Source organism: Manis pentadactyla, chromosome 6, assembly GCF_030020395.1.
Source record: "Manis pentadactyla isolate mManPen7 chromosome 6, mManPen7.hap1, whole genome shotgun sequence".
Lineage (NCBI taxonomy): Eukaryota > Metazoa > Chordata > Mammalia > Pholidota > Manidae > Manis > Manis pentadactyla.
In genome coordinates this window covers 110042515-110060883 of record NC_080024.1, presented here as the reverse complement: position 1 = coordinate 110060883, position 18369 = coordinate 110042515, and the positions used below count along the sequence as shown (strand labels likewise).

At 37.3% G+C, this 18369-nt stretch overlaps 1 protein-coding gene across 3 annotated transcripts in view; it reads left to right on the top strand.

Annotated features, from left to right (window-relative positions):
- The window catches only part of ANKRD12 (ankyrin repeat domain 12), a 182495-nt gene that overhangs the window by 38903 nt on the left and 125223 nt on the right, over positions 1-18369 (top strand). For all 3 annotated transcript variants that reach the window (XM_036880673.2, XM_057504041.1, XM_036880672.2), the window contains exon 2: positions 14884-15022. In XM_036880673.2, coding sequence (XP_036736568.2) covers positions 14936-15022 — 87 coding nt within the window. In that variant the 5' untranslated portion in view covers positions 14884-14935. The remainder of the gene's footprint in view (positions 1-14883; positions 15023-18369) is intronic.

The window sequence follows — 18369 nt, the reverse complement described above, 5'->3', positions numbered from 1 at the left end:
TTTCATAGATATATGTTGTTTTGGGAGGAGATTTCCGCTGCTCTACTCACGCCGCCATCTTCCGCCCCTATTTTCCGGAGAGTTTTTGAAACCCTGTGGCAGTCTAGTCCAGGTAAGCTGCCCGTTTTCTTCCTCCCCCTGGTTCCTGCCACTCAAAGGCAAACAAAGGCTGACTAACTTCAGAAAGGGGAATACTGAAGAAGGCATCTTTCAGGTCCAGAGTAGTATACCACACATGTGAGGGTGGCAGGTGGCTGAGCAAGGTGTAAGGGTTGGGCACTGTGGGGTGGATGTCCTCGATCCTTTCATTAACCTTTCGCAAGTCTTGCACCAGTAGGTATTCTCTGCCACCAGGCTTCCTTACTGGAAGCAGGGGCGTATTCCATGCAGATTGGCAAGATTTAAGGACTCCAGCCTCTAACAGTCTGTGAATATGGGGTGCTATCCCTCTCCTAGCCTCTTCCGGTATTGGATACTGCCGGACTCGGATGGGCAGGGCCGCAGCTTTGAGCTGAACAACAACTGGAGGCAGATGTTTGACAAGACCAATTCCTCCGGTTTCGGCCCATGCAGAAGGGAACTTCTGCAACCAAGAGTCTATTTCTCCCTGGCCCCCCTTTTCTTGATCTGCCTGAAACAGGCGATGCTCGTCGGCTGGGGATAGGGTTAGCACATGCACCGGTTGTAGGGACTGCCCTTCTCTGTCCATGATCTTTATCCCTTTGGGTTCAAAATGAACGCGCGTCCCAACCTTGGTCAATAAGTCTCTGCCCAGTAACGGTGCGGGGCTTTCGGGTACAACCAGGAATGAGTGAGAGACCTGATATCTTCCTAGGTCCACTTTTCTATTAGTAGTCCAGGCACATTTCTTGGACCCTGTTACTCCCTGAAATACACTTGTGCGTCTTGGGTTTAGGGGACCATGGGCTTGGTTGAGAACTGAATACTGTGCCCCCGTATCTACTATGAACCCAATAGGAGTCCCCTCCACACACACGGTTACCCAGGACTCGGGGAGGGGTGCCAAGTCCCGTCCCCGTCAATTCTCCTCTCCTAGGTGCAGGGTCTTAACGAGGTTCTCTCCTCCTTGTTCCTTCCTTTTGGGGCACTCTCTTTTCCAGTGCCCATGTCCCTTACACAGGGCACACTGATCTCGTCCTAGCCGGGATGGGCGGGGTCCCTTCGAGGAGATCTAGGGCTCCCCTCTACTCCAGCTAAGAATATTTTAGCCATCTCCTCTCTCTGCTTCTTGTTCTCCCTCTTCTGAAATTCTCTGTCTTCCTTCCTATTTCTCTCCTGCACTTCCCATTTCTCTTTCTTCAGCCTTTCTTCCCTATCTTCCGGAGTCTCTCTAGCATTGAAGACTTTCTCCGCTTGCTGCAGCATCTCTCTAATAGAGATCTCTCCTAAGTCATCCCGCTTGTGGAGTTTCCTCCGGATATCGGGGGCTGCCTGGTTGATGAATGAGAGGACTACAGCTGATCTGTGTTCCTCTGCCTCTGGGTTTATGGGGGTATATTGCCTGTAAGCATCAAACAGCCTCTCCAGATACGCGGCCGGGCTTTCTTTTTCTCCCTGAACAATAGTTTTTACCTTAGCTAGGTTAGTGGGCCGTCTGGCGGCCGCCTGGAGACCAATCATCAGAGTCTGGCGGTAGACCCGGAGACGCTCCCTACCTTCTGCAGTCCCGAAGTCCCAGTTTGGGCGTGTAAGTGGAAACGCCTCGTCAATGATGGGCTGGAGGGTAGTAGGTCTTCCATTTTCTCCGAGGACATTTTTCCTGGCTTCATTGAGGATGCGCTCTCGCTCTTCCGTTGTGAAGAGGGTGCAGAGCAACTGCTGGCAGTCGTCCCATGTGGGACAATGGGTGAACATAATGGACTCTACCAGACCTATAAGACACTTGGGGTCTTCCGAGAAGGGAGGGTTCTGAGTCCTCCAATTATAAAGGTCACTAGATGAAAAGGGCCAATACTGACATTGCTGAGCTCTGCCCGGACCGCCTGCACCGATGGCACGCACGGGCAGAACCGGCACTGCTTCTGAGGTGGAGGAGGGGGCCTCCCCTTCTTGCTCCCTCGCCCGTCGAGACCTCAACTGCATTCCTCCCACTCTACCTGGTGCCCAGCGTGGAGCCAGGGCGGGAGAGCGTGAGGAAGCTCTTTCCGGCCTCCTGCCTTCTCCCGCTGAAGAGTCTGGGGAAGCTGTGGCCGCCAGATCCCTGCTGAGCTCCCCAACCTCGTTCTCTACCCCTCCGGCAGCTTCACCCCCTTCTCCTGCGTACGGGGGTGGCCGCTCAATCGGCAGAGGGGGGTAGAGGGGGGAACTGTCAGGGAGAACAGGCGGCGTACTCGGGCGCACAGGGTTTCTGGCCCTATAATCAGGGGGTTTTAGATCTTCCTCTATGACAGGGGCAACTAGGACGGAGGTTTTTAGTGGGTTAGTGTGAAATTTCCCCACCAAAAAAGGCCTCAGCCAGGAAGGGGGATTCTTGGCCAAATTTTCCCAGACAAGAATATAGGGAAGCTGGTCAGGGTGGCCCTCAGGGTCTGGCCGGGAGATGACGGCTTTGACCTTGCCAATAAGGTCCAGGGAAAGAGACCCCTGGGTCGGCCAGCCTACTCCAAAGGAGGGCCACTCGGCTGAACAAAGGGTCTCAAGCTTACTTTTCTTGATACTAAGACTCATGTTTAGGGCCTGTTCCTTGACCTTCGGAAAGTGGGAAAGGATCAGACCTTTAGGAGTAGCCTGAGTCTGGCCCATGGTGAATAATGCAAGGAAGACAAAAGGCAAAAAGTAGAAGTGCCACTTTAAACAAGATGATGACTGGTGTATGTGCTTGTGGACGGGTGCCTGTCGTTGCACAGATTTTCCTTCTGCGGGGGATGCGAATTTATCTGGGATTCGCGGCTGTGACCCCCTTATCCTGTCACGGGAGTCTTCCAGCGGCGGGCGCCCTAATGGCTCTTAATTGCCTGACCCGTGCCCGCAGGGGAATGATTTAGTGGCAGAAAGGAGGAACGGAGAGAACATGAATAGGAGAGCCTCAGAGTAAGAGAAACTTAAAGGGAAAAGCGCAAAAGGAAATATAAACCAATACACAATAAAACAATCAACAATAACACCAAACACACACACCACATTTGATCACACTCATTTGGACCGGTCCTTCTCTCACTCTGGTGCGCACCACACTCACCACTTTCAGGATCCTCAAAAACTCTTGTGATTCTCCTGAAAGGCGTCCACTCGAACTGCCGCAGGGTGACGAGCTCGATCCTTTCCTCCTCGGGCGCCAGGTTCCTGCCGATCGGACTTCCCTTCCTAAGGCCGAATCACTTGGACCTTAGGGCCAGGATTGGTTACCTGGGCTTCACCCAGGGTCACTAACCTGGGGGCCGGGACTACCAACCCGGACTTCCTTACTCGGGATCACTAACCTGAGACCAGACACGGGATGGCGACTCCCGCTTTATACTGGATTTATGCAGACACGAGGGGGCGAACCTCGAATTACACTGCCCCGTCCGGACAATCAAACCTTGCCTCCAGCCGTCCCTTGTTCTCCGGCAAGTCGCTCGGATCCCGGACGAGCCCCCAAAATGTTAGGGTTCAGGACTCCGGGGCTTCTCCAGAGAACAAGCCACGCAGGCACGGAGATGTAAATCCAAGCAAAGTCTTTATTCAGCCAGCTAGCTGGGGCTGACAGCACCTCCCCTGACACGCAGGTCGAGTCCGAGCTGTCGACCCCCAAGCAACTTTAGGTATAGATTATATAGGATTTCCACAGCCATTACACCAACGCCCATACATTACCACAACCAATGAAGTTAAGACACACCCCCTGCTTTAACCAATAAAGTTGAAACGGGGACCTGCCGCTTGTCTGACCTTCGCACAAGCATTCCTTAACGTCTTGTCACGAGTTTTGTCCCCACGAGTTTCATCCCCCTTAGGGTATGGAAACTGGGTGGCTCTCGCTCTAGGGTGTTTCCTGCATTCCTTTACAGGGTAACTTATGAACAAAAAAGAACAATTTTTTTTCATGTTTACTGAAGAATAAGTTTGTTATAGTAATAACTGTGCCAATCAATACTTTGCATCATTGTAGTTGCATCATTGTAGTTTCCTTACCTTTCAAGAAGGATGCTTATCTGTGTATCACCAGTCCTGTATTGAGTTAGTTGTGTTCTTTGGTTCTGCTGTTATTATTATTATAACTTACCATTACTTCAGTGACATTTGTTAATGCTTGGTTGAACTTTACTTTGTGGGCAGTGATGTGCATTTTTAGCAACTATAGTTTTTGGCAGGTTTTGACAATGACTTTTTAGGCATGTGTGCATTGAGTCACTGTAGTTTTTGGCAGGTTTTGACAACGACTTTTTAGGCATGTGTGCATTGAGTCACCAAAAGTGAATTGTGTATTGTGTCACCAAAATGAGTTGGTCAGACTCCTTTTGCTAAAGCAAATACATATAGAATCCAAGAAATTTTTCTTGAATTATTTTTTTTCTACTGGAAACAGGTTTTTTTTTTTATTGGGTAAAGTGGATGGTGGGATCTTTTTCACCATCTTACATAGAGATGATTTGAGATACAGTAGTTTTATAAGATGAGATACATCTTACAAAGAGGTTTGAGGTACAGTAGTTTTCTTCCAGTTGTGTGATCCTTCTCTACCCCCAGCATCAGAAGCAGTTTCTAGAGATCCCAATGAAGGAAGCGTTGAAAAAAAATAGTTTGGAAAATACTGTTTAAAGTTCTATTTAAATGTAAAGAATTGTGTAAAACTTAAATCATTTTCCACCTATAATCTCCTCCAAAAAGAAATAGAAACTATGGTCTGCAAGCTTCTGTTGAAACTGTTTTAAAATTTAAAATCTACATTGGGCATTAACTTCCAGAGAAGCCAAACTTAGAAGTTATAACTAAGAGGCAGTGATAAGAAACTAATAGTTTATTCCATATACTTCACAGAAAAAATAGAAACATCAATTGAGGAGAAGAAAGCTGTGGAGCGTTTATCTCAGAGGAATAAACTATGATGTCAGTGTTCAAATGCACTTTAGGATCAAACTTCTTGTAAGTTCAAATGCTCTCTCAGAGATACTGCCCTGTTATAAAAGAAATTAAGGTGATATACCCCACACACCCACATGCGTGCAATGTGTATATGTATATATATGTGGCTTAATATTGTAGGGAAATACCTATTTTAATTAGCCTATGTGAATCCTTTTCTAATGAGATCTTTTATAATATTAAAAATACACCCTAATTTGATTTTTAAACTTACCCAATAATTACTGGAATACATATTAGAAGAACAAATTCTTGGGTCCTTTTCAGACCTAAATCTGCATTTAACAAGCACTCAAGGAAATTTTTATCACTGAGGACTTCTGGAAGTGCTCTCATTTATTTCCTTGGTAAATTTAAGTTGTTATGAATTAAATTTTCTTAACTAATAGCAAATAATGTGAATTAACTGGCATTAACTGGCATTAAGGACAGATTCTGTGACCATTCAAGAGCTGTGAAAATTCTAGTGCGTTCTTGACAGTAGTATGTATGTAGGAAGGAGGAGCAGTAGGAAATGAGACTGAATATATTGACTGGTTCAAGATAATGATGATAGCCAACCAGAACTATTCACCCATATTTCTCCCATAGTGTTTCTCCCCACTATCAAAAACATTTTTAAGTGTTTGGTGTCATTTTAATTAAGAAACACCTTTGTTCTTAACAGAGCTTATAATAAAGAAATAAATGGCATATATACCACTTATTCACCCAAACAATGTTTAGCTTACTCTAGAGTTTTTGATGTATCTGTATATGCTAACTTGGTACTTCTGAACAGCAACTAGAATGTTTTACCTTCATTATAAACAAAACTATGAAGACCTAGAAATAATATTTTATAATATAAAAATATTTGTATATTTATATACATATAAGTATTGATCACAAATAGTAATACCATTAAAAAACCCAAGAGACTACTTGGTTATTTTGTTTTAAAAGATCTATTTTACTGCTATAACTAAATAGAGTAGGAAACCTCTGGAATATAATAGCATGTGTTTATAGACTGTTAGCCCTGGGAGTTGCTATTCGATGAATACATTGGTGTACAAGGACAAGAATGTATTTATTGCAAAGGAAGAAACATCTTTGAAAAGGCAAAATCAAGGCTTTAAACCACATCTTTTAGCTGTTGGACAGCAAAGTCTATCATAGAGTTGCATATGGTTGGCCCTTAACAAGTATTGATGCTTCTCTGCAGCTTTAGGGCAAAGAGGTTGAAGAGCAAGTGGTGTGTTCACCACCAAGACTGTCATACAAAGGATGGAAGAAAAGAATAATTCCTCTTAGCCACATGAAGATACCAACTATTTTCATTTATAAAGTAGCTGAACTCCTAACCCCTGCCAACATATGAGACTTCAGTTTCTCTACATCTTCATCAGTAGTTAGTATTCCTTACTTTTAAAATTTTAGCCATTCTCATGGGTGGATAGTGGTATCATTATTAATTCCCTGATAACTAATGAGGTTGAGCATCTTTATTCTGTGTTTATTTGATATTAATTATATATTCTTCAGTGAACTGTCATAGAGCTGCAGGTTTAAAATTTTTTGTTCCTTTTAAAATTAGATGGTTTTCGTACTGATTTGTAAAAGTTATCTATATATAATGGATATAAGTCCTTTACAAAAATAGGATTTGAAGTCTTTTCTCTCAGTATGGCTTGCTTTTCATTTTATTGACAATATCATTCAAAGAGCAAGATTTTGTTTTGTGAAGTCTAACATGCATATTTTTTCTTTCACATAAAGTTTCTTTTCATAGCTTATTTAAGAAATCTTTGTCTAATCCAAGGTCACTGAAATACTGTTTTCTGCTAGAAACGTGTAACTTCAGCGTGTACATTTAAGTATATGATGTATTTTGAGATAATATTTCTTTATGGAGTGAGGTAAGATAAGAGCTTTTTGCTTTAACATATGAAAATATAATTGTTTCAACATCATTTGTTAAAAGAAATACATCCTTTCTCCAGTATTGCATTGGCAACTTTTTTTTGCAAATTAGTTGGACATATATGTAGAGGTTTATCACTGGACTTTGTATTGTTTCATTAATCTGTAAGTCAGTCTTTATGCCAGTAAACAATGTCTTGGCTACTCTGTATCTTTATAGTAAATAGTCAATCAGGTAATGTGTGTGTGTCCATGAATTTGGGCTTTTCTGGGTCCTTAGCATGTTCATTATAGATTCTAGAAACAGTTTGTCAGTTTCTATAAAAAAGCAACCTGGGATTTTGACTGGGATTGCATTGAGCTTATAGATGAATTCAGGGGAAATTGACATCATATCATTACTTAGTCTTTTAATCCATAAACATAGTATATTTCCATTTATTTAGGTCTTCATTAATTTCTTTCAGCAGTGTTTTGTATTTGTCATTACATGGTCTTACACATATTTTGTTATACCTAAGAATTTAGTATTTTTAATGCTCTTATAAGTTATATTTTAACTTCAATTTCTAATTCTTTATTGCTAGTATATATAAATAAAATTAATTTTCATATATTGACTGTGTGCCCTATTCCCATTCTGTGCTTAGAAGTTCTAGTTGCTTCTTTAGAGATACCTAACAACCATCTAGAAATAAGACCTGTTTTACTTCTTTCCTTCTTTACTTCTTTCCTTCCAAGCTGTATATCTTTTTATTTTTCCTTCCTTATTGAACAAATTAGGACCACCAGTACATACAATTTTGAATAGAGTGAGATCATCTCAGTAAATGCAGAAAAAGCATTGGACAAAATTCAACATCTTTTCATGATAAAAACTAGGCACATAAGGTATAGGAGTAAATGTGCTTTATATAATAAAGGCCTTATATAACAAGCCCATAGCTAACATCATACTCAGTGGTGAAATACTTTACCTTTTTCCTCTTAAGATCAGAAACAAGACAGAGGACATACCCATTCTTACCATTTCTGTTCAACATAGAACTGGAAGTCCTAGCTAGAGCAATTAGGCAAGAAAAAAGAAATAACACACCCAAATAAACAAAAAAGTTTTGTTGCTAGATGACATCATACATATATATATATATATATATATATCATTCAAAGAGCAAACTTCTGTTTTGTAAAGTCTAACATGCATATTTTTTCTTTTACATAAAGTTTCTGCTTTTCATAGCTTATTTAAGAAATTTTTATATATGTATTTGTGTATATATATATATATACATGTGCATGTGTATATATGTATGTATGTATGTATACCTAAAGATGCCACCAAAAAAAAAACCTGTTAAAAGTAATAAATGCACTCAGTAAAATTGCCAGATACAAAATCAACATACAAAAGCAGTTGCATTTATATACACTAACAATGAACTATCTGAAAAAGTAAGAAAAAACCCACTTACAATAGCATCAGAAAGAATAAAATACTTAGGAATGAATTTAACCAAGGAGGTAAAAGATCTATACACTGAAAATATAAGACATTGATGAAATAAGTTGAAGACAAATAAATGAAAGATAACCCTGTTTGTGGATAGGGAAGAATTAATATTAAAATGTCTACGTTACCCAAAGCAATCTACAGATTCAGTGCAATCTGTCAAAGTTCCAGTCACATTTTTCACAGAAGTGGAAAAGAACAATCCTAAAATTCATATGGAACCCCAAGAGTCCCCAGATAGCTAAAGCAATCCTGAGAGAGGATAAAGCTGGAGGCATCACACTTTGTAATTTGAAACTGTATTACAAAGCCATAGTAATCAAAACAGTTTGGTACTGGCATAAAAATAGACACATAGACCAATGAAACAACATAGAAAGCCTAGGAATAAAACCATGCATATATATATATAAATATATATATATATAGTCAACTAATCTTTGATGAGGATGCCAGGAATGGTGAAAGGATAGTCTCTTCAATAAACAGTGTTGGAAAAACTGGATATCCATGTGCAAAATAATGAAATTGGACCCTTGCACCATATACACAAAAATTAACTAGAAGTGGATTGAAGACATCAAAGTAAGATCTGAAACTGTAAAACTCCCACAAGAAGACATCAGGGAAGAGCCCCTTGACATTGGTCTTGACAGTGGTGTCATGGGTGTGACATCAAAAGCATAGGAAACAAAAGCAAAATTAAGTGGTACTACATCAAATTAAAAATCTTCTTTATAGCAAAAGAAGCAAGAATGAAAGAAAATAATTGTAATCCATATATCTGATAAGGGGTTAATATCCAGATTGTATAAGGAACTCATACAGCTCAATAGCAAAAGTACATAACCTGGTTAAAAAAAAACAAGCAAAGGACCTGAACATTTTTCCAAACAAGACATGCAAATGGTCAAGTATGAAAAGGTGCTCCACATCACTGATAATGAGGGAAAGGCAAGCCAAAACCACAATGACATATCGCCTCACAACTGTTAGGATGGCTCTTACCAAAAAAGACAAGTGATAGCAAGTGTTGGTGAGGGTGTGGTGAAAAAAATCCCTTGTACACTGTTGGTAGGAATATAAATTGGTGTGGCCACTATGGAAAACAGTATGGAGGTTTCTCAAAAAATTAAAAATAGTACTGCCATCTAATATAGCAATCCCACTTATAGAGATATATTCAGAGGAAATGAAATTAATATTTTGGAGAAATATCTGTACTCACATGTTTGTTGCAACGTTATTCCTAATAGCCAAGGTACAGACTCAACCTAAGTGTCTGTGATGGATGAATGGATAAAGAAAATATGGTATATATATATTTATGATGGAATATTATTCAATAAGAAAGAGCAAATCCTGCCATTTGCTACAACATGAATGAACTTGGAGATCATTGTGCTGAGTGAAATAAGAAAGACACAAATACTGTATAATTTCACTTATATGTGAAATATAAAAAGCATTGAACTCAAAGAAGCAGAGAATAGAACTTTCAGTTTTAAGATAAACAAGTTGGGGGATCTAATGTACAGCATAGTGACTATAGTTAATGTGATATTATATACTTGAAATTTGTTAAGAGGGTAGATCTTAAGTATTCTCACCACAGACACAGAAAATGCTAACTATGTGAAGTGATAGATGTGTTAATTAACTTGATTGTGGTAATCAAGTCACCCCATTGTATACCTTAAATATATACAATATTTGCCAATTGTACCTCAGTAAAGCTGGGCGTGGAGAAGTGATGAGAGCTGACATCTTACCTCATTGTTCATCTTAGGAGAGAAAGACAGCATTCATGTTCTCAATAGTTTGCTGAGCGTTGCCGTTAATCGATATTGAAGTTTGTCAAATGATTTTTTGGTGTCTGTTGGGATGCTCATTTTTTGCTCTTAGTCTGTTAATACAATGAACTGCATAGATTGATTTTCAGACATTAAGCTGACCTTGAATTCCTGGTATAAATCCTACTTGGTTGTGATGTATTATCCTTTTCATATATAATTGGATTTAATTTGCTAATATTCATTCTACTGAGGGGTTTTTTTAATGTGATCATGATTTATATTGAACTACAGTTTTCTTGTAAAAGGCTTATTCTGATTTGATATCAGAGTATTGATGGCCTACCTCATAAAATATGTTCCTCCCTCTTACCTTTTTCAGGAGAGTTTGTATAAAATTGTCAATATTTTTTTCTTCCATGTTTTGCAGAATTCACTGTTGAAGCCATCTGGCCCTGGAGAGTTTTTTTTTTTTGCTTCTGAATATGACATCAATATCTTTAATTATCAAGTTATTAAGATTATGTTTTCTTTAGTGAGCTTTGGTAGTGTGTGTCTTTAAAAGAATTTGTCTATTTCACTTAATTTGTAGAATTTATTTGTATAAAGTTGATAATACTCCCTTATTAACCTTTATGTGTTTATAGGATCTGTAGTGATACTCCCTCTTTCACTGTGGATTTTGGTTATGTAGGTCGTCTCTTATTTCTAATAGGTCTGGCTAAAGATTTATAAATTTTACTGATCTTTTTAAAAACCCATTTTCAGTTTCATTTCTATTTTTAAATTTGGGTATATTACCTTTCTATAAATGATTCTGGTTTAAATTATAAGAGCAAACTTTTATGATTTTAATTATTTAAAATTCATTAACATTTGTTTATGACCCATGATGTGGCCTATCTTGGTGAATATTCTGTTTGCACTTTGAAAAGAATAATTATTCAATTTTAGGGCAGATTCCTTATAAATGTCGGTTAGATCCAACAGATTCAAATAGATGACATTTTCCAGTTCTTTTATATCCTCCTTGTTTTTCTCTATTAGTGAAGAGAGAAATTGGAGCTTCCTACTGAATTATGAATTTGTCTATTTCTCCTGTCAGTTTTGTTAGTTTTTTTGTTCCTGTATTTGGAAGTTCTTTTGTGAGTTTAAATGCGCATTTAGTGAACTGACCCTTTTATCAGTATGTAATATATGTAATAATGTCCTTCTTTGCTCTGAGGACAAAATTCATCTGATAGTAATATAGTTATTCCAGCTTTCCTTTGACTAATGCTTGCATGGCATATCTTTTTCAATTCTTTTACTTTTACTCTACCTGTATCATTATCCTTGAAGTGTTTTTCTTGTTAATAGCAAAAAATTTGGTAATTTTCCCCCCTTTCTGACAATCTCTTTTAAATTGATATGTTGAAACCATTTGCATTTCACGTGAATTATTGGTGTGTTTAGATTAAGTCTGTCATTTTGCTATTGTTTTGTTTGTTCTGTTATTCCTCAGTTTTTCTTTTCCTGCTTTCTGTTGTGTTACTTGAACATTTTTAAATATTCCGCTTAGTTTACCTAATGTGATTTTGATTATCTCTTTGTATACTTTTTATAGTGGTTGCTTTAGTGATTATAATATATATCATGGATTCAGAACCTGATTATATATTAAATGCTTAGTATTTGTTGATTGAAGTGATATGTTTGGAATCTAATTGTGATTTTTATTGTAAGTCCTGAAATTGTCTAAAGTTCTGAAAAATAATAGAAGCTTTTTCTAACATGCACTCTATTAATACAGTATTTTCCATGTATAATTTTCTCAAAAAGTAATCACGACACTCCTTTGTTTACCAGTAACTTGTTTTGCTTGATTTACAAAGGAGATACTGTTTTATCTTCATAATCTCGCTTAGGCTAATGCCTACTGTATTATGCAGCTCAATTTTGCTTTTGAGGCAGAAATTTTCTGTTTATATATATGACTTGTAACTCTTTAACTCTGCAAGCTTTACACAAGGCTAGCTTTGAGGATGGTTCTATATTTCAGTGATTCTCTTTACATCATAATAGTCAAAATAGTTGAATGACAAGGTAAACTCTGCCTCTTGTGTAGGATCAAAATTTCCTTTATTTCTTTGTTTCCTCCTCTATAAAATAAAATATTTGAACTGTTTGAACTCTGGCAGTTTTTTGTGTTGGAATATACTCCAATTTGTCTATATTCAGATTAATGTACTCTACTTTTGATAATTTACAAATTAATTCAGTTCATTTAGGGATTTTTGGTTTTGTTCCTATTAAGCCAAATTCTACAGCACCTATAGAGCAAATTCAGGAACATAAATTTTACTAATTCTTTACAAGTTGTCTGAGTTTCAATAATTCACATAGGTACTAGAATGTAGCTTTCTTAGGCCTCTGATACCCATTTGTAAGAAATTTATAGCATGGAATAATTAAAATTGTCTTGTCAGTCATTCTGCTTATTGTTGTGACCCAGGTCATCTTCACATTGTTCATCAGCCTCAGTCTAGCTCAGTGCTGTGCAGTAGAGTTTTCTGTGATGTTAGAAATGTGTGTGTCTGTACTATATAATATGATAGCTATTACACTTTGAATTTAACTTTTCAGCAATCACATGTGGCCAATAGGTCATTACAGAGCAACACAGATTTAATGACTTATGGTTTCCCCTTATATTAAATTTATATTGAACTCCCCATGGAATTTTTTCTGAATCTCTCAAGCATAATCTTGTACATAAGCATAAACTTCTAAGAGGGTCCTCGACCTATTAAAGTCAGTTTTCAGAGCAGGAGACAGAAGGCTGAACAAACTGGAAAGGAAACAGTACGTGAAATGATCATTAAGTATGGTAGTGTTGCCAGACAGCCCCATCTGGGGAGGTCTCCCTGCACACTATGCAAAACCTCCACTAGGACAGGGGAGGGGAGGCTCTTGACCCTGATAGCGAAAGAATTCTCAAACAGGTCAAACAAATAGTGCAGGTAAGAAAGGGATTCACTGAAGTTTGAAGAGTAGCAAGGGTCCCCAAAAAGTGACCCTTTTAGTTGTGTAGCCATGTAAGTGGCAGAAAGCAAGGAAGCACAGAAGGAGAAAAGGCAAGTTCATTGAACTGATCAGCATAGGGCAAATCCCTTGCCAACTCTTAAAGCCAGGGTCACCCTGGCATCCAGTGTCCACTTGATCTGCATGGCATGAAAATTATATCCCTACACCCCAGAATTTGTGGGAGCCATGGTGCACTGGATAGAGTGAATTTCAACTGTTTGGAGTACTTCCCAAAACAAGGAAAGGAAACTTGGGGCAGACGGCTAAGGAACAAAATTGTACAGCCACAGTTTCACTCTGGCTGCCCTGGTGATGAGAACATGCAAGGCCCTCCCTACTCAGTGGTTCCTGCACCCACTTCCCTACTTGACTGAAATGAAATAGGGAGAGAGAAAAGGATTGTGTTTAAGACTAGAAAGCTGAATACAGTAGCAAAATGACAGAGACACAGCTGGTGGTGAATACGGGTTGACTGTTGTTTTGTCCTAAGAAAGAATTCAGAGACAAAACACAGTAGGGGTAAGCAGCAAAACGTTCATTTGAAGAAACATATACACTCAGGAGCGGGAGCATGGGCAACCTCAGGAGGTACACTTAAAAGTTTGGGGTGTTGTTAATAGGGCCTTTTGGGTTAGGTTTTATATAAGGCATGATATATACGGGTGATAATTCTTTTGAAGTTTTGTTTTAAGAATAGGATTGTGTAAGGTGACTGTTGATCAGTATTTTGATATTCTTTACTCACTGTAGCTTTATTTGTACTCTGGAGGTCTGTCTCATCCTGGTTACAATGTTACTTAATTGATTAATGGTCTGGAAGAAGAAGAAGAACATATAAATATAGATAAGTTAAAGAATAAGCTGGGCCTTTTTCACAGGCTAAGTAGATTTTAAAAATGGTATGACCCATGTACCATTTCCCTGCTCTATCTCAGTATGACAAGAATTAAATCAGTGAGTAGGTTGATGAAGTGACTAAATGCCTGGGGATGTTTGGGAGTTCAGTATAGGAAAATAAACCACTCCAGGAACTTGAAGCAGGAAGAATCTAATTAATTTAAAATGGAATTAGATGTTGTGAAATTATTGATCAAACCAATCAGATTCTTGGTTGGGTCTTTAGGAGTAACTTCCAGACTGATGCAGAACTATCAGAGAATCTATTTGAGCTCTCACTTCCTGAGCCATGCTGAAATGACAAACCTTTTGACACTGCTTCCAATCTACTGCTTCTTGTTACCCAGAAAACTGGATATTCGATACAAGTCTAGAGAAGGTGGGAAGAAATACAAAAGTAGTTTTCTTTGTTTTTCGGTGGCAAGCTGAATGGACTTGAACAAGAGAACTTTAATTAGAAGCTCAAATTATTAAATAAAAACTTCCTTTAGGCTAAGACAGCCTCTCTGAGAAAATAAACTATAGAGACTTAGTGAAAAACAAATTGCACTACTTGTGGTGCACACACTTTAAGTAGGTTTCATTGCTTACATTTGCAAATAACTCTTATATATCCATTCTTTGCAGGCTCCAGGATGAGAAGACTGATAAAAGAAGAAGCCAGCTGAACAGCTATAAGATGCCCAAATCTGGGTTCACAAAACCAGTTCAGAGTGAAAATTCTGACAGTGACAGCAATATGGTAGAAAAACCATATGGAAGAAAGGTATATGATTATCCTAAAGATTTGTTGACTCTTTTGGAACTAGGAAAAGACTCCCAATTTAGTATTTTTGGTAATTACTCATAAAATAACAATCAGTATGGATGGCAGATAAATCCAAACCATTTATCTAAACTTTTTAGAAATAAATTGGATTCCTGTGGGGTAAGATTGTTTTTCATTCCCTAAGATGACACAGTTACTAAGATCCCAGGATTACTTAAGAAATAATCATTCAGAGGCAGGAAGAAGTCCAGGACCTCACAATCATTTGAAACTTCTGCCTCCACCACTTGACCCCTCATAGCAAAGCACATATACTACAGTAGCTGTTCCATTTTCCATGTCTGTAACCTTGGATACATTTATATAACTTTTCTAAACCTCACTGTCTCTCTGTAATAAAGGACAGTAGTGATTTATAAAATTGCGGTGACAGTGAAATGGGATAAGTATTGTGCTTATTAATATAATGCTTAGTACATCGTAAGTGCTCAATAAATGTTTGTTTTTATTAGTCATTGCCAGTGACCTGTAATACTGTCTTTTTATATTTGTCCTTTTCCTTTCTGTTTAATTTAGGTCCTCAAAACCTTCATTTAGACTTAGCACTTGTCTTCTAACTGGTCTCACTATCCCTAGTCTCTCCTCTGTCTAGTTATTTTGACATACTATCTTTGAATTTTCTTTCTGTTTTCTTTTTCCTTTTAAATCAACCCCCGCCCCCAAGCCATTTTCTTGTTGAAAGACATCTGAAACATTTCCAGTTTTTGGCTAATGTGAATAAAGCTGCTATGAACATTTGTGTAGAAATCTTTTTTAGCTGCATAATGAGGTAAGATTTATATAACATAAAATTCACCCATTTAGTGGTATATTTCAGCTCTTTTTTGATAAATTTAGAGTTTTGCAACCATCATCACAATCCATTTAGACCATTTCCATTGCTAGACCTTTATGCCCAATTGCAGTCAGTCCCTGTTCCTACCCTAACCCCCAGAAAACCCCAAATCTGCTTTCAAAATCATGATGTGTAAGTTTTTAAACCTTGTCTTTTTTAAAATTGTTTTTGGCTAGTCAGGGTCCTTTGCATTTCCTTATAAATTTTAGGATTAGCTTGTCAGTTTTTGCAAAAGAAAAGCCTGCTGGGGCATTAATTGGGATTTTATTGATTCTTTATGTTGACTGTGTATCACTTTGATCATTTTGAATATTATTGCTGTCTTAACAATATCTTCCAATCCATCACCACAGAATCTGCCTCCTTTTATTTAGATTTTCAATTTCCTTTAACTACAGATTTCCTTTATAGTTTTCAGAGTACAGACCTTGCACATCTATATTATTAAATTATTTGTAGTTTATTCTTTTGGATGCTATTGTAGGTGACTTCATTTTGGGTGTTTCGTTGCTTGTATATAGAAATACAATTTATTTTTATACAATGATCTTGTATCTTATGACCTTATTTTACTCATCTGTTGGCTTTAAAAGTTTGTGGAGTCCTTAGGATTTTCTATGTAGGGATGTCATCTACATATAGAGATCATTTTATTTCTTTTACAGTACTACTATATGGATACTTTTTTTTTTCTTGCCTGATTCCACTGGCAATTTCTGCCTTTGTTTGCAGTGTTTAATCCACTTACAATTAATGTAGTCATTGATAAGTGTGTATTTATATCTGCCATTTTGCTCTTTGTTCTTACATGTTTGATGTCTGTTTCCCATCTATGCTGCCTTTTTTCTTTTAAATATTTTACAGTGTTCTACTTACATTTCTGATTTTTTATACTATGTTTCTGTGTTAAAACAAAGTTAAAACTTTAAACTGTATTGAATTGTAATCTTAAAATATTGGTCTAAGGACTATGATGTGCATCCTAATTACTACAGGTTAATGCTAACTTCAGTCCAGTAAGATACAGCAAATTTGCTCCAGTGTAGCTCTACTTCTGCCGCTTCGTTATCTATCTAATACAGATTATATCTACATTGTTACTAATCTGACAAAAGAATGTTATAATTATTCCTTTATTCAGTCTTACCTTCTAAAGAAATAAGAAGAAATATATATTCATATAGTTCTTCGTTTTTACCTACAAATTTACCAGTTTTGGCATTCTTAATTTCCTGTGGATTCAAGTTACTGTCTGGTGTCATTTCCTTAGAGTCTGTAAGAATTTTCCTTAGTATTTTCTGTAAGACACATTTTTAGTTACGATTTCCATCAGTCTTCATTGATCTAGGAATATCCTGATTTTGCCATTTTTTAAAAGCAGCTTTGGGACATAATTCACATGCCACACAATTTATTTATTTATTAAAGTGTCCAATTCAGTAATTTTTGGTATTTTTGTAGAGTTGTGTAATCATTTTACACTATTAATTTTACATTTTTACCTGAAAAAGTAACCCTATGTACTCATTATCAGTCACTCACCATTCTGTCCCCAGCCTCCACAGTCCAAGACACCCATTAATCTACTTTCTATCTGTAGATTTGTCTATATTCTGGATATAACATATAAATGGGGATTTACAGTATATGGACTTACTGTGACTGCCTATATTTTCAAAGGATAGATTTGTTGGATATAGATTTTTAGTTGATTTTTTCGTTTGGAAGATTGAATATGTCATCCAACTTCTTTCATGCTTTTACTGTTTATGATGAGAAGTCAGCTGTTAATTGTGCCCTTGTGTGAATTTTTTTTTTATTGCTGCTCTTACATCTTTAAACAATTTGACTGTAACATGTTTAGGTTCCCTTTATGTTTATCCTCTTTGGAGTTTGTTGAGCTTCATGCATCTATAGATTAATGGCATTCATGAAATTTAATATTTTAATTTACTGATTTTTCTTGTTTTACCATCCCATCATATCTGTTATTGAACATACTTAATATACTTTCAGTTACTCTACCTTTGAAATCCAGTATTCCTATTTGGCTCTTTTTGTAATTTTTCTTGATTGATGTTCTCTATTTTGATAAGCTTTATACTTTAATTCTTTAAACAGTTTCTCCTCTTTTTTCAATACCTGCTTTATAGTCTTTGTCAAATCTAGTATCTTGGACCACTTGGAGAAGTTTCATTGAATTCTTTTCTCCTTGCTTTCATATATGTCTTAATTTTTATTGAAACTGGACAATTTTGATCATGTATTATAGTGGCTATACAATTTTAGATTCTTGTTATCTCCTATCTGAAAGTTGTAATTGTTGATGGGTTTTGTTTTACTTTGAGTAAAATGTCAGGAGTTTTTCTGTGGTATTATCATAACCACTGGTGTCCATTTTTTTTCTTTTTCATTTTTAGTGTTGCTACCTAGGGGTTTGCCCCTGTAT